Here is a 22,768-nt window from a genome sequence, read left to right as displayed (position 1 = left end):
TGCATCCTGCGGTGCAATTTGATCCACACAGTTGGAGACTTCAGGAGTCAAAAAGAAACTGCCTGAAATGTCTGATCACATGGATAATGAATAGATGGATGTAGTTCCTCAGTTTCTTCTATTACATCAGCTCTGGGAATGCACAGTACTCTGGCTCACACATAGAGGGAGCTCGTGCGTCCTGAGAAACCACAGCGTGGAAATGCTGAATGAGTGAGCGAGAGTGTGTGTAAGAGCGAGAGGCACCGAGAGAGAGAGAGAGAGAGAGAGAGAGAGAGGTAGGGACGAAATCACATCGTAGGGCAATAATAATAAGGTGACACAAACCGGCTGCAAGGATATAAATTTGAGCTGCGCGTCAGCTTTTACGCACGTGCGCCATTTTTCCAACTTTGTCTAAGTCTGTGGAAACCTTGTGAGTCAGTCTGCGCACTCAAGGCGGCGTGACAAGTTTAGAAGGAGAGGGGGGAAGAAAAAGCGAGTCGCATCACTATTTTTAAATGTGAGATTTTTGGGGGGCGTGGACGGCAGAGGAGCAGCGGCGCTGAGCATGTTGGCTCCTGGCTGCAGCTCCACTTTGGTGATGTGCCGGCTGGAGGACGCGTAGACTGAGCGATCGGACGCGGAACTGTTTTGTTTCTGTCAGTGCTCTGGAGCAGATTTCTGTCATTTTGAAGCCCATTCGTGCTCATTTGGATTTAATTCTTCAAAGTGCTGCCGTGTTGGGATTCCTAAGACTTTCAGGAAGGAGAATAATCCGTGAACACGTTTTGCAGACGGCGTGCGTAACAGACGGAGTCTGGTTGAGCAGTTATTTGAATGACAATAGTTTGAGGAAACAGCGCTATTATTTGTTTAAAGGATTATTACTGAGACACAGAGGGGAGGTGAAATTGATGCTGGAAGGACATTTTGGATTTGTGAAGTGAATCTGAAGTGTTTAAATTCGTAAATATTGACAGGTGTTGCAGCCATCTAACCGTGCCAGGATACGCGTTTAATTCACTTAAAGCTGTATTTATGGAATAAAACAAGACGGATTATTCAGTATGGGATATTACCAAGCCTTGGGTATGTAATCCAGTTTTCTCTACTTTATCAGCACCCAGCGAAAGTGCACGTTTAATGAAGAACCTTATGATGCGCCTGAAAGGTTGAATGGGAGAGTAACCATCACTTCAGCGTCTTTTCTCCGAGTTGTAGCCGACAAGGCAACAGCCAAAATGACCAGCAACGGACCTGTCATCGTCTACGAGTGGCTGAAGACCCTCCAGCTCGCCCAGTATGTCGAGTCCTTCGTGGATAACGGGTACGACGATCTGGAGGTTTGCAAACAGATCGGAGACCCGGACCTGGATGCCATCGGCGTGTACATCCCTCACCACCGGCAAAGGATCCACGACGCGGTCAGGAGGCTGAAAGAGGAAGCCCAGGAGACGGCCAGTGGACTTTACTTCACACTGGAGCCCATGCCACCCGCAGCCGAAATTTACACCAGCCACATGGTGGACCAGTACGAGTCCAGACTGCGGGGATCCAAGTCCTGGACCGAGCACAACAGTGACCGCGTGGGGCGTAATGGTGGGTACATGGGCGCGCAGAGGAACCTGACGCTTGGCAACAGGAGGGAGCTGGTGGTTTACCCCAAGCTGAAGCTGAAGATCATGATCAGGGATAAGCTCATCAGAGATGGCATCAACCTGGCCAAGCCGCCATACTCTAATAAGGTAAGAAGAAGACCCAGAAAGATGCAGGTCACACCACACTGAGAGCATCACCTGGATCAAGTCCTGAATGTAAACAATGAATGACGCCACGCTACTAAATGTATCATGTTTAATACTGCAATATAATCCAAATATGCAGGATTTATGCTCTGATATCTGAGCTTCTTTGATCTTTGATGCTTGCAGTTTATTTGGTGAAAAATGATCCTAGAATACTTTAAACAAAAAAAGTTAAGATGCTTAAATGAACCCTTTCAGTGGACCCAAGCAGTATTTGTCCCAGAAAATAACTGAACAAAAGCTGGTATCATAAACTAGACACTCCAAAAAAGTCTCATGACTAGGCAAAATGAAAGTACAGCAGTGTCATTTTTCTACATAGTGGTATTCAGGACCTAAAAGTGGATCTTTTTTATGGGTCCTGAATGAGTGCCTAAGATAAAAATGTGGCAAATAGTCTGTGATGTGCAACAGCCAAAAGCATGCATAGCCTTTATATTATTTTACTCTGTTTTGTTGTGACATTGAGTATTTTTTAACCTTACAAGTTTATGACCTATTTGCCTTACTGTCCTTGGATTAAAAAGCTGCTTCTCTGTGATAATTGTGTGAGATCTTGACGGAAAAAAAAAATCACCAAAATGTGCATGCTATCAAAGGAAAACAGAATTTTAAAAAATATTAAAAGGTCCTCTGTAGTGATACACATTTTAGATATGTTTTTTTGCCCATTCTGTGCTTAGTCACATGCTTTGTATCATCTAAGGTCCAACCTGCAACAGTTTTTTAAAATAAATTTGAGTGGTTATAAATTTGGTGAAATCTGGGTTGCAATTAGTCATTAAGAAGGTGAGGGTGTGTCCTGAGGCAAGACCAGCTCAGAACCACTAATTCAGCATATAGCGTTAGTTCACAGAGTTGAGTGCTGCCATAATTTAGGATCAGCTGATCTCACTCAAGCCCACTCTCATCTCACTCAAGGTGACAGCCAGCTGATTCATCGTAAGCACGCTATTGGCTAATCACTCTCATGCTGCCTTATTTAAACTGCTCTTGCCTGACTACTCTCTGCTTCTCTTGTCAAGCTGCCTTTGCAACCCTCCTCCACCCCAGCTCCTCCTTCATTCTGTTTCCAACATAGTCAGTGCCATTCTCCTGTCACTGATGCCCGCTCTGCTCTGGGTTTTTGCTGCTTCTGTCTTTACCTTATGCTTTCTTTATTGGCACAGGAAGAGCAGGAACATGTTCTATTCCTGCTTTATACTTTCCAGGCTTGTAGTAGGGCATGGGGATCCTAGAACAGCAACACCACCAAATGTAAATACCAACAATCAGTCCTAATTAGTCACTGCTAATAAAGAAATATTTATTGTTGCAAATCATGCGTGTTTCTTGACAAAGTGGTCCTGACTCAAGTCCTTTTTCAACTGGGGCACAAATAGCCTAGTGGTTATGTTGCACGCAAGGTTCAAGTCCGGCCTGTTGCTCTTTCACCGCATGTCATTCCCCAACACTCTCATTCCAGTTTCCAAATCTGTCCACTTTCCTGTCTCTACAGTCAAGGCAAAAAAGTCCCTTTTCAACTAAAAGTTTCTGTAAAGAGAGAGGTCACTGTCTAAACCAGTGCTAGCATCAGGGTCATCCACCACCTCCTTTGTGACAAATTGCAACCCAAATTTATTACATTTTCAATCATAACCAAACATTTTTAATGAAAAATGAAGGGTTTGGACTTGAGATGCAACAAAAGATGTTATGAAACAAAAAGATGGAACCATAGCCTTCAAAAAAGCACATCATAGACCTTGTGCCATGTTTTTTCTTGGCACACACAACCCAATAGAAATGGCTTTGGGATTGACTTTTGGGTCCTGACCCACTGGTTGAGAACCAAGGGTCTACACTGCATATGCATACAACTGCTGGATAATGATAAAAGAAGTAACTCAACATTGGATACAAAGACTTATATTGTTGTCCCTGTGGTCTAAACTTGTATCAGTTTAATTAGATTTTTACTTTTATAGTATCTGAGTTCAGAAATCTTGCTGTACTGCACTGTCTGCTTCAAAACAATATGAGTCAGAGTACATGTCTGTACACAAGGTACAGATGAAAAGATGCCCCTTATTTGTAATATTCTAGTGTTAAATACAGGCAAATAAAATAATTAAAGATCTTCAGTGCTTCTGTTATGAGCTTTAAGAATCTACAAATCTCTCTATTCAGACTTGGTCAGGAAAATCTTTAACATTTGAGGAAAGCATAACCTGAAATTGCTTTATGTAACAGACTGATGGTAGGTTTACAGAAGTGTTTGTTTTGCTGTCTGAAGAGGTGTTGTTGCACAGTGGGAGGATGTCACCTGCTCTGCATCCTCCATCATTTAGTCCCAGTTGTCATTCAGATGAAGTGCAGACACATATTTGTGCTGACATTCTCAGCATCATAACACGATATTATCAGTTGAACCTTTGGTAAATGCAGGTGTGATGCCCTAAACATTTGCGTCCCTGCTGCACTCTGCAGAAGAAGTGAGGGCTTTCTGTCTCACTGAATGATGGTGATGAAGTTCCAGCATATTGATCCGCAGAGGAGATCCTGAGGAGCTTTCAAACCTTCCCGTGATTTCCTACAAGGGGGAGAGAAAGATTTACACTCTGATTATTAATCTACCCTGACCTCACCTGTCCAGTGACTCGCCTGAGCATTCAGCGTGGGTGGATCAACAAGGCCCACGAGCATATAAGCCAGGGTGTTCTTTGCTGTGATGAATGGGCAGCGGGCCGTTAAAGGCAGGGGTAGTAAATGAAGAGGAGCGCCCAGCTGGGGAGTGATTGCAGCCCTGTGTCGAGACAGACCAAGAGGAGGCTCTTGTTTTCACAGGACTGGTAGTGACCTTTTCCTCAGAAGTGTCTGAATTATACACCTCACCAGTGGAGAGGGCTCCACTGAATCACGGCTGTTTACATACAGGGAGGTGTGTGATTGGCGCCTCTGCCGGCCACTGAGGGGGAAGAGGTTGTGTCCTCTGTTTGTTTTTTTTTTTCACCACATGCCATTTTGTTTGACAATAAGATGCTGCATGTGCACTTTTCAATAAGAGCATAAGATTTCAAGCAAGTCTTCATTCATACGTGTGCCCAGTCTGGAAGCTTGTTTTGAATACTAGGACTCTCAGCACTTTCAGTCAGCAGTGCTTAGCTCCTGACAGACATAACTTCCTAGGGAATTTGACTCGGGATCTGACTTTGACTTAAAGTCCTTGAGCAACCAGTCCTTAGGGGCCCCTCAGCCAAATGTTCTGTGTGGTACTTAAGAAGTTAAACACTTGATCTGGCTGATCTGGATCCTGTTGAATAGCTTCTTTTCAGTGGGTTAACAAGCTTCAAGATTGAAAGCAGAGAGACGTCCCTTAATGATGTGTGTGTTCTTTCCAGTATACATTTATACATTGAAAAAAGGAATAAATGAGTTGCCCATCCAATCTTCTTCAGTCTTAAAGTATAAAATCCTTTTTAACGCCCCATTTGTTTGATAAGATGGGAATTGTAGGGCAACACACAATACAATTAAATTAAAAGGAGAACAATATTATTTGATAAACAGGGCCCAAAATAACAACAATGTCATGATACAAAAACTATACTGTAATTGATATATTGCAAGACAACTAGGGATGTTCCTCAGACAATAATTTTGCCATTGGATAAAATGCAAACTATGATTCTGTTTAGCCAACTAGTCTTAAGCCAAGTAAATGTATTTTGTAACCAGCTTCACTTTGCAATCAACTTCACACAATAATAAAGAAAAGCTGGTTTACAGAACATGCCTAATGTTAGCGGTGCTAGCACCTTGTCTTTGCAGGTTAACCCCCACTTTCCTGTGTTGACTATCATTGCTCCATGCTTCGGTTTTATGAAAGGGTTGGAAGTTACTGATTACATTTACTCAAAATATTTTATCATTAATTATGTTGTTTTTCTGTGAACTTGTACTTTTTGGAGTATATTTTGAAACAAGTACTTTTACTTCTACTTAAGTACATTTTAACCAGGGTAAGTTTACTTTTACTGAAATAAAAAACTCTTGTACTTCTTCCACAGCACCATACAGAGACAGAATGATACACATTACGTGTTAATATTTCAGGGTTAGAAATTTCAGAGTTGATTGAACTCCCAAAGTGTAATTTTAAACTTCACTGAGTGAAATGGTCTTCAGTGTTGGAGCTATTTACAGTGCTGACCCACCAGTGTAAGGTTAAATGACCTAAGCTTTACCCACTTTGATTACAGATCTGGGGGGATGTGTGGGCAGAGTTCTCCATCATGCTCTTGAGCAGATTGTAAAAATATGTTTTATATGTGTTCAGTTGTGTTTGGATGTTGTCTGTTGTACAGGGATCCTTGCTGGTCATGTTTCTGGTGGATTGTTATTGTTTGTTGATGTGAGACACGTTTTCATCATGGGTGAAGTTATCCACGGGGTAAGAGTTACCACCTGTTACTTAAGGAGTTCATAAAAGAAGTAATGGCGTGTATTTATTTTATGAATTGATTCTCTGCTTTGTTCTTGCCAAGGGAGACCCACCTTGTTATAGATTTGCAAGACTTGTAGAATTATAGTTTAACTTTATGTAGTTTGATACAGTAGAGACATTTTTAAACTGTTCAGTTGAAATCTAAATGAGAATAATTTACAGTCAGTTTTGCTGCGTATTTTACTTTATTGTAGAGGTGGGACTTTTCCTGAACAGCTCAGAGATCTATTCTCTTGCTAGTAAGGAAAGATGATGTTTTACTGTCCAATTCTCAGTAACTAAGCAGTCCTCAGTACTTTAAGTGAACTTTAAATTAAATACTTTTACCTGAGCAGACCAGTACTTTAACTTTAGTCAAATTTAGCCAGAGTTACTGAACCTTTACTTGAGTGCAATAGTTGTGAACTTTTTCACCTCTGGTTATATGTGAGTACAACCTGATGCAGCCTGTGAACAACGGTATTCATATTCATATTGCTACCCTGCACTTTTTTCACAAGATGCTATCGATGCTAACAGTTGGTGGATGTTTACATGGGAGTATTGGTTGTTGTGGCAGAACATCAGTAGTCTTTAATAAAAACTACATAGGCTAGCAATGGTGGGTGACTGTGTCACAGTTTAGACGGAGAGTTTGACGGGATTGTGGGCCTGAAATGATTATTTTTTTAAAAAGTAAATTCTTTTTATTTACTTTTATCCTGGTTTGACTACAAAGGGTTCTGTAAATAACTGTTTAATTGCACACATCCCTAAAGACAACCATATGAGGTCTCACCTCAGATCAATTGAAGGTTGACCCTCAAATGGAAGAGTGAAAAGATTGATGTGTTTATTCACTGTAATGGGGGGCAGATTCAACTCCTATCACTGCTGACGTTATCCCTTTGCCTTCCTTTTCTCCTTGTGTCCTGCTTGGCCCGTTAATTTCCGTTCACATTAACTTCATAAGCACCACCCTAAGGCTAGAGGGCTGTATTATTCCCTAATGAAATATCAATATTTGGTACCAGTGATAACATAATTACATCACATGACTGAGGTTGACCATACATTGCTGTATCAATTATTTTCCTTCCCTTCATGATGTTTCATCTTTGTTTTTTTACATTTTGTTAAACACATATCCTTCTTACAAGCCATATGCTGTTCTTTTAGTAATACTGCCATGACTATATGCATCTTTACTATCATTTAGATTGGAAGAAACCAACCTTTATACCATCTTCCCTCTATTGTACCTTTTTGCTTTCAAATTAGCTTTTAAACCAAATGCAGCCTTACTTCCAATTTCTGCATGTTTCGTAAGCTCTGTCTGCATATTTCTGCCACTTTGGCTAACTGTGAATCCCACAGAGATTTGGGATTTGTGAGGGATTATCTGTGGAAACCAGGGCTGAAACAAAGTGTTGGTTCCAGAGGGTTAAACGATCCCTCCCTTTGAAGGCTGTATTTATTTAGAGCCGGAGCTCTGGCATCTAGGCTTTGGAGGAGGAATGAGCAGGTCAAGGTCTTTCTGTCTGTCTCCCTCTCTTGTGTGTGTGTATAGTGTGTGTGTTGTGTGTGTAACCCAGCAGTTTGGAATTGGCTCCAGCCCAGTGCTTTTCTCCCCAGGAAGAGTGAGAGGAGGGTAAGAGATGGAGCTGTGACCAGCTGATGGAGGTTTGACTTACTGGGCCTGTGATTGGTCTGCAGATATCTCTCCTCTCTCTGCCTGTGAGACGAGATGTCAGCCCCCAGCGGGGACTGCGACCGGAGAAGTAGTCTCAGGGCAATTACAGGACACACAATGTCGGTCTCTGGGGATGTTCATTGTATAGCATAACCAAGATCTCATCCACATTTAATCTGTCCTCTTCTCTCTCAATACACCCAGACTTTTCATTGACTGCGGTCTGACAGCTCATATTTGTGGCGCCATCTTTGTTGCCTTTGTTCAACATCATGCAAAAACCTTGGCTAATATAAAGACTTCCAGTCAGAAATCCTCTCTAGTGTAAGCTGGAGTATTATTATTATCAAACAACTCACTGAGAGGGCTCTGCGGGGTGTAAAAAATACCCATGATCCTTATCAAGGCTGCAGAGACCCCTTGTCTTAGAGAGTTTTATTTCTGAGGATGTAAACAAACACTTGTGCTAAGGACGGCACATTTCTAGATCGTTCATCGGGGGACAATATAAACCGGGAAAATGCTGCTGGAAGTGTGCCTGTTGTTGAATGCGCTACATTGAAATGCCAGGATGAATCTTCCTCATAACTCACTGACATACTAACAGGAAAAATGTGGAGGGAAGAAATGATTGCTTTTGTCTATCTTGATTAAGGAGTTTTCAAGTTTGTGCCTAGTTGTTATGCTTTCTTTTACATTTAGAGTGGTACTGTGCTGTACATTTTGATAGGATATTTTTGTTTGTGTTGATGTGAAATTTAAGACCTTTCTTAGGGTTTTGCAGTTTAGTAATATAAAAGATCCTAAAATATGAGCTTTGAATACTAGACAGTATGTTTTGGTGGGTCTCCTAGAGGAAAGGGCTTGAACTGTCAATTAATGTCAAGTCTATTCAATCCTGCAGGCCAAGAGCACAAGACAGTCCGACTACAGACTGTTTATTCAGACGGTAGACCATCTGAGATGCAGAATATCTCAGAACGGAAATACATGCTAAAACTTTCAAAATAAAATCAGATTATGCTTCCTTTTAGGGTTAGTGTAAAGGTTAAGGTAAGGGTAAGGATATCAAAAGTTAAAAGCCTGACCTGCAGAACCAAATCACAAAACACTCAGTAAAGCCAATAAACCGTCTCCTTACAGGGAAATTGCTGGTCCTCCATGAAAACATTCCAACCCAGTAAGCGTAGCTTGCATAGCTCTGTTAGCTGCATAAGCTACGTAGCTAACATAGTTAAAGCTAAGCACACCATGCATCTATGTAAGCTGCGTCACCTACATAGCTACACATCTATGTTATCAATGTAACCAAGTTTGACTTAGCTACATTTGCTCAACCTCATGTTGCCAAAGCTAACTTAGCTATAGCTAATGGAGCTACAGAGTTAACATAGCTGATGTAGCTAAAGCTAAGCTTTCAAACAGCTATGTTAGCTACATATGTACATTATCTGTGTAACTACTTCATCTACTTTAGCGTTGCTAGTGCAGCTATATAACTTAGCTACATTAGCTTGTAAACTTGAAATATGTTGTACAAGCAAATTACGGCACTTCCTTTCTGAGATAGACAGCGTCTCAGATGAATGGTCTATGAGAGTGGCTGTCAGGGATGAACAGACTGCAGCCACACCCCACTCCAAGGGTATGGGTTTTTGAACTCTTACCCAGTGGTGATAGTTGTGAAGTACTGACCCACAGCCTGTGAGCTGTGCTGCGCACCTCCACTGGTAACTCTTCTTGTCAACCAAACCAGCACTTGTGTATTTATTTGACAGCACACCATCATCATTTTTTAAATGCAAGATTCTGATTAAATGAGGGGGTAAAGCTGCTAAAAAGTGGAACCTCCAGTGTGGTTTGCATTGTACAGCATGTTTAAAGCAGTAACTTGCTGCTTTCTATGTGCCATAAATATGCCGAATTATCAGGCTGCATGCAGTGGGTGATGGTGGTAGCTGCACTTGTAATCATGAAGGCACATGTCTCAGTATTATATGTTGGTGTATTGGTGGTGTTGGTGGTTAGCATAACAGTCCACTTTTCAGATTGAAAAATGGTATTTAAAGTGCATCTTGAACCTCTGACATTTTATAAGTCCAAAAATGTTTTTTTTCTGCTTTTGTTCCCTGTTTTTGTCAACTACAGTGGTTGTCATAGGCTGTCCTTGCCTACATGGTGTCCCAGTCATTATGGGATTTACAGTGTATCTACTATGATATTGTTTCTATCTGTGTTTAGTTTGCCTTTTAGCACCTAACAAGAAAGCTGTTTCGCTTTCAGCCACAAACTTGAAGTAGAAATGGCAGAGTTTTGTCAGATAGCAACTTTAGCATCTTTTCTCCCGTTACCTATTCTGCTGCAGTAATTTTCTGGGACCTTAACTTTTTTATCCTGTCAGAGAGAAAAAAAATAATTTTGGCTTTACATGATTCTGCTTAGGGCTACACCATCTGAAGATGTGTTCTCATCCAGAGAATAGAGCTGGAAACAACAGCGAGTCAGTCATAATAGTGCCTCATTGTTAGCGCTGTGTTGCAGGAGGAAGTGGAAGCTAAACACTGGGAGATTCTCCATTGTTTGTATGGAAGCTGATGGAGCCACATGTCCTTTCACTACTGCTCTGTTTTGCGTTCCCAATTTCCGTCCATTGAAACCGGCTGCGAAGGCAAGTGTCCAGCATTGTGCCGATGGGTGGGCGATAAAAACTGGGTGTCATGCCGAGAGAGAAAGGGTTTGTAAATAGATGGGCAAGTTATTTTTACTGGTGTTTGGTGGGTGCTTGGGTGGGGAAGCTACTGTCTCCATGAACACTTTGGCAAGGTAGATGTTCTAGGCCTTCCTCTGACTCCCACAGAACAGCTGATCAAATGTGGTGGGTGTGAATCACAAGAGGCCTGCCGCTTTAGAGGCCTCAAGAATGTAAAAAATGCTTCAGACACCCAGAGGTGTTACATCAGTAAGGGGGGGTTAGCAAAGGGAAAGTCTGCTTTTAGCAGGCTGTGTTTTGATCCTTCCGTTGAGAGGAAGTTCATCACCTTACATGCCAAAACACTCACCTCACTTCCTGTTTTAGGCCTTTCATCTCGATTAATATCCCTGCACTCGCAGCAGGCAGGAAATGAGGTTTTTATTTAAGATGACACTTGCGGCCTTTAACAGTTGTTAAGGGCTCTCAGGCTGACTGGGCACCTGCCAAAGCTGAATGTGAAAAAATAATTTGTGTAGTTTTGGCTTTAGAGTACTTCTAGACCAAATATTTAGGAGGTTGGAAAACCATTTTTCCTCACTGCAAAGCCAAAAAATCTTTACAATGACAGGCTGAATGCCAACTACAGCAAAGCACCTGACAAATACAGAGTTTAAATTTTATTGATAGAGGGACACTGACACAGAAAAAGAATTTATATTATTATTATTTTTTAATCCTGTTTTCCTCTACCAAAGCATTTCATATATAAAGGACTGCTTTATAAAACCAAAAGACCATTACAATCTGACACAACACAAAACAGCAGAGCACTATCAGACCTGTCACATTATTATATCATACAGTATGGTACTACATGCACAGAATGGTATGGTATGTTATGATATGTTGTCATAAAGTACGATAGGATGTGATACACAGTTGTACGGTATGATACAGTACGATACGGCATTTTACAGTAAGATATGATACTATACAATGTGATACTTTACACCATAATTGGATATGGCACAGTGTAATATGATAAGATACGACATGGTACAGTATGTTATGTCAGTGGTTCTCAAATGGTGTGCCTTGAGACAAGTCTAGGTGTGCCTTGAAAATTCGTCTGACTTTACATAAGTACTATAACTATGCAACAACTAAAGAGACCATAACCAGTGTCTTTACTGCATGCAAGTGTTACACGTTTCATTGCATCATGTAGCACTGCATGTTCTCTGTCCATCTGTTAAATATGCAAATGTAAATTAACATGTAAATATGACATCTCATGATTTTACTTAGAAAATCAGAGGTATGGTGCCTCTAACAGCTGTGAGCCACATAGTTTTGTCTCCATGTTAGCACAGGTCAGACCATGAAAAATCATAAATGGGTATGGACAATATCCATGCAACACACTCCTCTTTGTAAAACAAGCTAACAAGTTTCGGGAGTGAGAAAAGTGGAAGAAAATTAAGAAGATCCTCTGGTGGGACACTCCTGGTGTCTTGTCATCCTTTGTCTAACCTCTTCCCTTGTTACTTGTCCATCTTAATAGGAGCGACAGAGAGGAAATAGGAACAGGGTGACTGGAGATAAACCTGGGGAGCTGCAGTGCATCACTTGCAGATTGTCAGGAAGCTACAAAAGGAAACTCTGTAATCAAACTGATGTAGCTGGCACTTGCTCACACTGCATGCAGTCGGGACTGGGACATGTTGCTACTTGCTGCACATGCTAAAGAGGCTATTTTGCAAGGACATTAATATGGTGTGCCTTGAGACGTCAACTTGCTTTTTGGTGTGCCATGGGCAAAAGAAGTTTGAGAACCATTGTGTTATGTCATGATACAATATAATATAATAATTTAATTAGATCAGCTGATCTCAATTACATGGCAGCGCTTGACTCCATGGCCTACCTGAACTAACACCATATGCTCAATTTACTGTCACATGCAAGAGGGTATTTTGTAAAGATATGGTTGTGGTGTGCCTTGAAATTTTGGCTTGATCCTCGGTGTGCCTTGGGCAAAAAAAGATTGAAAACCACTGTTATATGATATGGTATGATACATACAATACAATATGGTAAGGTGCGTTATAAGAATATGGTACGGTACAAATATGTTATGATAGTAAAAAGTAGGTTTGGTGTCATATGATATTATACAATTTGATACACTATGGTATGGTAAGATATGATATGATATGTATAAAATATGATTGGATTTGGTATAGTACCATACAATATGGTACACTAGATAATATGGTACGGTATGGTATCGAACCATACAGTGCTGGGATACAGTACCATATGATACAAGTTACTTTATTGTCCTTTAAATTTCTAATACTTAAGCTTTGTTCAAATGACGCTGACTTTATTGTAGGACAAATAAACATATGTATAATGTAGTGTAGCACTACAAAATTGCAACCACATATAGGTAAATAAAATCTGGCACATTTTCCAAACAACCTCTATTATCATGATTAAAAATTAAGTTATCCATGCTTAATTAGTTCTATAAAAGGGTTGAGTTTACATGTTTTTTATCCTGTATTGTCTACCATATTTTAACTAGTTTTAAGGCTAAACTAAGAGCCTTTCATTGCATTGTTGAGTCCCTCCAGCGAAAGCTTTTCATGAGCTTTTCATTTCCCGTACGTTTGTTGGCTCTCTCCTCTCCATCTTTGTCCCATCCTATAGACCTGGCATTCTGCCATACAGAGGAAGAAATCCTTTCACAACAGCCTCTGGGTTTTCCATGTGTTCTGCTGAAAGGCTCTGTTTGCTTAGTCTTTATTAAGGGTTCCTTAAAGGCATAATCACACGAGGACTCATAAAACAGGGAAGTCATAAAGAAGCCAAGGACCAGCCTCTATTGTCCTGAGAAGACAGAGAAAGTCAATTAGCAAAGTGAGCTGCTGTTTACATAGTGGAGGAGAAGGGTTACAGGGAGCACTAAAGGGGATAGATCACATTCCCATCGGATGGGAAAAGTCTCATGTACACTTCTTTAGAGGCTCTTCCTGTAAACAACCATGTTTAAGGGTGTTTTTAAGCCATCTTGGTTAGCATAAATTACAAGTACCAGTATTTAACTCTGTGTGGAGAAGCAACTCATGTCTATCTCTGTGATCTCTGATGGAATAAAATGCAAAGCTTTGATGTGATTTCAGCTGAGGAAATGAAATGTTCTAGTTCTCATAGGGTGCAGCAGCTCTGCAATGTTTCACCTTTCATTTACCATCTCAAGTGCATGTGATCACTTTCCCATCTGCAGGAAACTGTGCTGAATAAATCATGAGAAAATGTGTAGCTCTTTGCCCCTGTTTGTCCAAAAAACTCCAGAAAAAGTCACTCCTGTACAGGCATATCCATGCAGTAGATGGTTTTCCCCTTTTTGTAGTCTTTTAGGGATTTTCTATCTGTCCGTCCTTTTGGAAAAGACTTGACCACCCATCTCTGGGGAGCATGTGTAAATGTGGGAAAGCAGCATTTATCCTGTACTTACAGCTGGCCCTCTCATTTCAGCAGGACGGGGTGAGAGGAGCTCCCTCCTACTGTGCAGTTTCTCACATGACCAACAGACTTCTGGGCTGATTTTATTCCCAGTGTCTACAAACTTTGTAGGGAAGATGACATTTCACCACGCTCAAATTTACAATTCACACAAACTTAAGCCAGCTTTCTCTGTGTTTGTTAAACACCCAGCCAAGATAATCTCAACACTTGAACATTTAGTTGATGTTGAAAAATTGAGTTATGCTTGTGGTAGTTTAACTGTCACTCCTTTTTAGCCATTGGAAATAAGCTGTATTTAAATAACATATGTGAACTGCAGTTAATGAGTGTCACTTCAAGTACTGCAGTCATGGTAACTTCTTTAAATAAAACAGCACAGGCAGTCAGTGCAGCCATTTCATTTTCCACAGTGTGTTGAACAGGTCCTGATGACACACATGCATGACAGATACATTATCAGAGCTATTCTGGTCCAAGGTTCCTGCTGCTTCCAGACAGCCTGTCTACATGAACGCGAAGCAGACACATAGAGAAGGACTGCCGGCTGAATTATCAATGCATGCTTTCTAGTATTGTTCATCAAACAGGACAGTTAACATTACTCTTTTAGTTCGCTAGATAGAAAACAGTCATGATAGAAGCAATTAGTGTGAACAGGGATTATCCAAATAATTTTGTATCCATGTTTGACTTCTTGAAAGAACCCCTCTGTGCTTTCTGATTCATTTCTGCTTCAACCCAGAGTCGTCTCGAATCATGTCGGTGGGGTATCTTCACAATTGTCATTTGCTGAGTCATTGTGCACAGAGATCTGCAGGAGAGGTACAACATTACAACCAAGTCTTATGTGCTGAGAGCTGGATTATCCACAGAGGCCTCCTTTGGTCTCAAAAACTGAACTGACCTGGTGATTTAAATCTCTGAATTAAGCAGTACCATATTAAAAAAAAAGTTATATCCATGCTGACAGCAGAATCATCACTCATTTTACATTGTCTGCTGACTAAAATCCTTCATATGAATGAATGACAAAGCTCCTGTGAGGAATTTTCTGGTTTTGTTGATTTTGGTGCTCTCTTTGTCCAAAGGGGGCACCGTATTTTCATCCATGTTCATTAAAGGTGTATAAAGAGAAAGAGAAAAATATTTAACTACATATTTCAGGGCCTGTCCATTACCAAGTTTGTCACATTTGAAATGGATACACATTCCACATTCTTATAGGAATGTAAGTCAAGATGTACGTTGTTGCAAATGTTAGGTGGCCTAACCACAAATTAATGAAGTCCTGTATGTCATTGACTAATAAGTGCTGATCAAGTATTAAGTCATTCCTGATCAAACAATTTAAATTTTGATTATTTTGGGGGCTAATTTAGTAGTTGTAAAGGTTTAAAGACAAAAGATACCCTGAAAACAACTACATCTTTCTTTTTCATTCTGAAGTGTAAATTTAATACAGAACCAGTGAGAATTCTATAAATTTGGAAAAAGTGTTAAATTTTAACACTATTGGAGTTGAGTTGACACTGATGATTTTGCTGTGCAGCCATCACCTGCAAATTTCAGCTATCAGCTCCTACTACTAAGGTGAACTGTTGTTGAATGAAGTGGTGACTGTTGGGTGGGAACAGAAGATGACATAAGAACATCACCTGCCATCAGATCAGCCAATAGAAAAATTCAGCCAGGTTTCAACCTGTCAAGGATAGTCACTATACATTTTTTTTGACACAAACTGTTAAAATTAAATACCGCTTACTCAGATGTCATGACTTTGGACTCTAACTGATCAACAAACCTTAAAAGTCCCCTTTTACGGTAGTGGTCTGAGGCTTTAGTTCTTCTTAAATGAACAGCTGACATGACTTGTAAAACTGAGACAATGCAACAGCCATTTTGTGGTGACAAGAGAGAAATAGTTTAAGCTCAGTTCTATACCACTTAATCCAGTTTGCCAATCATTAGAAAGCTCAGTGCAGCTCTACTCTTGAAATCAAGGCTATGTGTTATTTTAGTGCACAGAACAAGTCTGCAACAAGAACAAAGAGGCTAGATGTTCACTTAGAGCTGCAAACATGTTTGTTTTAACACATTTCATTACCAGCTCTCACTCTGTGCTCACAGTTAAAAAAAAATGCCGACCATTGTCTTGCTTTTTTCAGAGTTCAGCCTAGTAAAAAAACAAAATCATGCAACAACATTGTCTTTTATAGCTATATCACATGTACACTGTAATGACCCTGTAGTCCTCTCTGAACAGCAGCAAAATAAAGATATCAAGCCCCCACCAGCAGGATGGAGAGTGACAAGAGAGCAGGCCTGAGCATCTGTCTGTGTCAGGATCCAGATTGCAAACACACTGCAAATCAACACATCCACGCGTTCCCCCTCTCTCTACATCTCTGTCTTGCACACGCTCATTACTGCACTCCCAGTCATTACTCCGGCAGGGATCATTACATTTTTTTTATGATAAAAACAAAACTTTCCTGAAAGATCTCGCTTACATTATCTCATACATGTTCTGTGCATGCCACCGTTCATCTCAGGGATTTGTTTTACTGTTTTGCCTTAAGCTGGTCATGTGCAACCTATTGCCCAAGAAGGCCAATTAGCATTAACTCCTGTGCATCCACATGCTGAGAGGTCACACTGAAGGGGCTATAAGTTGTTGTGAAAACATACAGTGAGCATACATGCATGTGTTCATCACACACTTCCTTACTGACGGTGGTTTGCGGCCCTTCATGGCAGACATGAGAAAGAACTATGAGCATAGTGCTGTGATTCTTAAAGCAATATATGTTTAGAAATTGCTCAAGCTGTGCAGAATCAGCTAATCATAACAATTATCTAGCTAACAGCTCAAGTCATTTGCTTTTATTTGCATGGCATATATTAAAATGAAACTTTTTCCTGCATCCTGCTTAAAGCAAGTATTAGATCCTTTAATTAAACTAGATTTGCTTTTATATGCAGATAATGCTCTGATGATGATAAATTCAGTCATATTAATGCTCCTAGCAGTGCACATGAGCTCAAACAAGCTCCATAAATCTGACTGGGTTGCAAGTTATCTTGAGGTTACCTGCAACTTTGTTGAAGCTGTCTTCAAAGCGTCAAGCAGTTTTTCAGAAATCTAAAGTACTTCTGCCTACGACAGAACCCTGCATGTAGCTACAGTTTGGCTCATGTCAGCCCATATTATCCTGGACTGTGTTTAAAGGATATAATGCAGGGGTGTAGAGAGATGAGTGAGGCATGATAGCAGTGAGTATGAGTGTTAGAGAGACAGACAGGGTGAGTGTGTATAATTACCTTGTCTGAAGCTGCTGCCAGCTTGGTGTATGGAACGTAGCGCAACCAACCAACCCCACCCCCCCACCCCCACCTAATTGGTCCATTTCCAAGGCATGCGGGCAGGTCTGCGCTGAAAGCTTTGATCCCTGAGACCACACCAATGTCGATGTGTCCCTACCTGAGTGCTTTTGTAGTGGCTGTGCCTGGCAGGGGATTGAGGCATACTAAAGCTGCTGAGTGTCCGTCTGTCTGTCTGTCTGTCTGTTACTCTGGCCTCCCTGCAGCTCCACATACCTGAATATGAACCCTAATTACCTGGCACTTACTACATTCCTCAAACACGCCCACGTGAACATACTCACACACGTTTTGCACATTATTAAAGCAGCAGCGGCATCTTGTAAGTAATCTTGTGTGGTTTGCTGCTTGTAATATTAAAAGAGTTTACAAAACTTTTATAGGCTGCAGCACATTCCAGCACAGATTTATATTTGTGAAGAGAAGTATTAGTTGAGCATGCATAAGTATTTCTCCAGTCAGCACATATGAAGAAAGGGGGGGCATAGAAGCTATTAATTCAGGCCAAATCTAAAATACTCACCATTACTTTAGGCAACAAAATAAACTTTACATTCCTTGTTGTCTCTCTTAAAAAGTGGTATGAGCCTTTAGTTTCCTAATGGGCACACCAATTGCATGTAACTAAGTAGTGTGCTAGCCATGCCAGAATTTGCCCAAAAGTTGGGGATGCCAAAAAAAATACACTCCTGATTTGACTACATTCATGCAAACTACACTGCTGAACTTTTAGGCATGTTCGGGCCTAAAACTGAGGTTAAAATAAGGTGTAGATTTGGCGAGTAAGCTGTCTGAGGGCACCAATGGGTGGGAAGGAGGATTGACATAGCCTCTGTCATGCACTGGAAGTCCTTGCATATTACCAGGGCCCAAAAACAGCTGGTAATCTCTGGTCATATTTCCAGGTGTTAAAATGCCCTTGACTTCAGCTGCTGAGTGACAGACACGCTGACTTTGACTCATGTCAGCCCCAAGTCATAGAGGGGGCATGTTAGCACCTTACATGCCCAAAACTTATTCACATGACTGTATTTAAGCAATCTTGGGGGGGGCTGCATTTAATGGTCTTTCAGAAGCATAGTCATTTCTGTGAGTGGGCCTGCTCCAATGAAGCTTAACAGAGCAACCATCCAAAATATCAACCAGTTTGATAATGGATAAGATTGCATCCTATTCGGGTGCAGGTGGCCTAGTGGTTTGAGGCGCGCCCCATGTGCTCTATCAGTTTGGCCACTCCAGAATATTAACCTCGTCGTCTTTCAAACCATTTCTGTGTAGCTTTTGATGTATGCTTTGGGTCATCGTCTTGCTGGAAAGTAAATCTTCTCCTGCAGGATGAGTAAGATTGTCCTTCAGGATTTCCTATATTTTGCCACTTTCATTTTACCCCCATGTTTACAAGCCTTTCAGAGTGGACTGCCAAGAAGCATCCCCACAGCATGATGCTGCCGCCACCGTGCTTCACATTGGAGTGTTGTTTTTGTGGTGATGTGCAGTGTTTGGTGTCCACCAAACATGGTGTGTTGTCTTATGGCCAAAAAGCACCATTAAGGTCTCATCAGACCAAAGAACTTAGAAATTTGTTAAAGGGTAAAACATGTAACGGGGTGATAACTTTTTATGGGCACTGTTACAGCCCTCCAAGTAGTGTAAAAGGTTAAAAAAAAATCCCAGAAAGCCTGTAAATTAAGGCAGCATACATACTTTTTGAAAATAACACATTAAGTGGTGTTTTCATCCCTAGGTCAAGATTTAAACTATGCTAGGTGCTCTCATTCACATATTTCCTAAATAATGCCAGAGTGAATATCCGACTAGAGTACAGTACAGAATAATGGCCAGAGTTGGATGCAAGTCATGTAAGGTTTTTATCCCCCACTGTTTTCTGGTTTTCAGTGACAGGTAGTTAAGCTGGGCTGGATCCAGCCAGTCACACTGTTCATTAGTGGATCAATCTAGACATTCTCAGTGTGGCAAGCTGAAGTTCATACCACTAATTGCTGCTTTTTGACCTCTGTACCTGTTGGAGTTAATTGTTCCATTCATTAAATGTTAATCGCTTACCACACTGCTTCATGTGCCGATGAATAGAGACCCCACCATGACTGCTGAGGCTGTCCCTAAACCTGGATCTCTCATCATTAATGGTTCAGTGGGGGTTGGAGTCCCGTGGCTTCGACAGAAAAAAGCAGCAAAATTTGCTTTTGTTAGGGTTAACCTTGCTGCATATTATTCTATTCACACATTCTAAGCTTACTTCAAATACACAGTGTGAGGCAACTCCTGTTTCATTAAATTACACTGTATAAATAAAGAATCTTTGTGAAACAGTGTACCTTATCCAACTCAGTACAATCCTTTACTGCAAGATATGGTCATGAACCAGACAGGCACTGCATTTTCCTCCTACAGTCTAGTCCCTTTGCATGTTTCCCTCTGGCTAAAGCTACATTTTAAAGCATTTTTTGCATATTTTGGGATACTCATGTAGCCATTTAAGGTCACTTTTTGTTAACGTCTGAGATGTGCTCTCTTGGTGCCGCTTCATCTGCAGTGGGTGAACCGCAAAACCACCATTTTCATGTCAGCAGATCTTTGAACCAGTGCTGTGCCAAACCAAACCCTGTTTACTGTAATAGCCCCAGAGGCTTCTCTCTAAAGCCTCTCAAACAAATCTGGAAGTTCATAGTGTCTTCTCTGGTCCCAGGTTTGTTTTGTTTTGTTTTTTTTTTACATCGGGTTGGCCTTCAGATCCTGGCGCCATCAACCAAGAATCTCAGATCTTTGAAACCTCAGTTTAGTCTTTGGATTCCTGTTACATTGACTTGGCTTGAGCTGAATGTGTGAACAAAGTCATCAGAAAGCTTGTTGTAAATAGATTTCCTGTCATTGATAAACACGGCCCTCTGAAGGCTTGTCTTTAATGCAGCGGGCATGGTGTTACTTTTCCTGGAAGGCACTAGTTTATGTAACCAGTCAAATGACAAATTCCTAAAACCAAGCTTTGTTGAAAGAGGATTAGGCTAAAGCCATATTTGTTTCCACATGGGGAGTTAGGAAAAATATGACATCTGAAGTCTGTTATGAGAATTTTCATTTTCAAATCTACATAAAGGAATAATTTTGGACTTTTTGATTGTATTTAGAACAACCTTGCTTAGTTCATACCCATATAAATTCAAGAGTCATCTGCATAGACACATCCGGCTGATAATTTCGCAACATGAAAACAGAATGAAGAGTTTTTGGTGTGATAAGGAAAGTTAGTTACATTTTTTCTGCAACACTAGAACTGATTGTATGGTACCAGCACAATGACAATTTGGAGCAACAGGTTGTACTCCAGAATTGATTGCATAGGAATAGCACATTCATATTTTGGGCCAACAAATTCTATTCCAAAGCTGTCTGCAAAGAAACAGCAGATTAAGAATTAGCAAGAAGTAGTATTCCAGAGCTGTGCGCGTAGAAACAGGAGATAGATCATGTTAGGGCAAAAAGTAATATTCCAGACTCACCTGTGCAAAAACAACAGATTGATTATTTGGGATATATATACAAATCCATCTGCATAGAAACAGTATAGTCATTGTTGGGGGCAAAGAGTTTATCCCATTATGTCCTCCCTAAAAAAAGCAGATTAATAATTTTGAGAGATACCACATACAATGAGTCATCTGCATAGAAACAGCAGACTGATAACTTCACCCTTAGTTCAGTGGTCATGGCCTTTGGTTACAAAGGAAGTGGTGCTAATCTGTTAAATTACCTCTTTGCTATGGATCCACACAGTACAGCGATGACGTCACACAACAAAGCCAAACAATGAATTGGCCGACTGACAGCTTGCCATCCAAGCCTAAGCAAAGGGGTCATGCTTCAGGAATTTTTTTCTGCTCCACTAGACATAATCACCCAGTTAAACTTCATTTTCACTTAGTCTCAGACCGGGAAGACAAACTCAAATAAAAACAGACAGACTGACTGGCAAAACTGTTGAGAAGCAAAGAGATAAAGATCGACAGTTGGTCTAATAGGCAGACAAACATGAAGTCTAAGACAGGCAGAGATAAGAGCCCAGAACTGGACTGACAGTCTGTCAGTAGACTCATTAATAATCATTCTCATTTGAAGCAGGCATACTTCTATTACACCTAGGGCCATGATATATTTATCACAACCTGTTTTCATCTGCATATACAAGGCTGTGTTTGCGGCCTTGAGTGGAGAAGATTATTCTCATTACATGCTCTCTAAAGCAGTTAAAAAGTTGAATAATTAATACAGGAAGCATCAGATCATCATGGGTCGGTTCATAAAGCATGAAAGGATGATTGCTGAGGTTTGAGGATATAGTGGTTGAGTAAAGTGCTTTTACTTGGGGTGAGTAAACTGTGTCGTGCAATATGAATGCCTTCAACAATTTTTTCTCCGTAAAGATGAAACTCCTGGCTGAAAAGCCTTTTACAAGGCAGAGGAGTGAGGCATTTTCTAGCCTTCACTTTGGAGACATATACCCTGGCCAGTAGCATGAGAACTACTTGGCATCGTTTCTCAGGCGGAGTGTATTGTGATATGAGCCTTTGTCCTGGTCAGTGTCCATTTTTTCCCCCTTCAGATGGCAAACCACTGTCATCTCAGAACAATAGGCTGCAGGACTGGGCTTCTTCTCCCAGCAGCCCTTGCAGCTCTGATCCCTGTCTGCACCATTTATAGAACAACTGAATGCATGCTCTCCCACTTTCCTTTCTTTAAACCCTCCCACCAAAGCAACAAGTGCCCTCACTTTACCTGAACTTGAAAACCAAACTCCATAAACTGCATTTCATGCCTTGAATTATACAGAGATTTGCAACTCTCATCCTCATGAAACAACTTTAGTCCAATCAGAGAGCTAGATTACACTGTTAATACTTCCCTTAGGATGACAAAAGGTCTTTACTGGCTCTAGTCGCAGCCCTTCTTTGGCGTCTTGGGGAAATCGACTACAATACCGCAGTGGAAGTTAAGGGCAGTGATTATATGCGGAGACAGTCTTCATTGTCATGCAGGAATCCCACAGCCAGGCTTCTACCAATTGTTATGTAAAGCGGCCATTCATATTTTACAATCTTTGAAACGGGGGACTGAGTTAAGGCTTTGTGTGGAAATGATATAGAGCTGAGGAGAGGAAGACATGTCAGTAAATATGTTGTTACTGTGTTTCTCCTGTC

General features: G+C 40.9%; 1 protein-coding gene across 4 annotated transcripts in view; it reads left to right on the top strand.

Moving 5' to 3' along the window:
• The window catches only part of sash1a (SAM and SH3 domain containing 1a), a 372,472-nt gene that overhangs the window by 116,848 nt on the left and 232,856 nt on the right, over positions 1 to 22,768 (top strand). For 2 of the 4 annotated variants that reach the window (XM_041805176.1, XM_041805175.1), the window contains exon 1: positions 583 to 1,727. The exons of the other annotated variants lie outside the window; for them this stretch is intronic. In XM_041805176.1, coding sequence (XP_041661110.1) covers positions 1,224 to 1,727 — 504 coding nt within the window. In that variant the 5' untranslated portion in view covers positions 583 to 1,223. Of the gene's footprint in view, positions 1 to 582; positions 1,728 to 22,768 lie in introns of those variants that run through there. 4 annotated transcript variants of the gene reach the window in all.

This window comes from Cheilinus undulatus, linkage group 14, assembly GCF_018320785.1.
Source record: "Cheilinus undulatus linkage group 14, ASM1832078v1, whole genome shotgun sequence".
In the NCBI taxonomy this organism is placed as follows: domain Eukaryota; kingdom Metazoa; phylum Chordata; class Actinopteri; order Labriformes; family Labridae; genus Cheilinus; species Cheilinus undulatus.
This window is presented reverse-complemented; position numbering and strand designations above follow the sequence as displayed.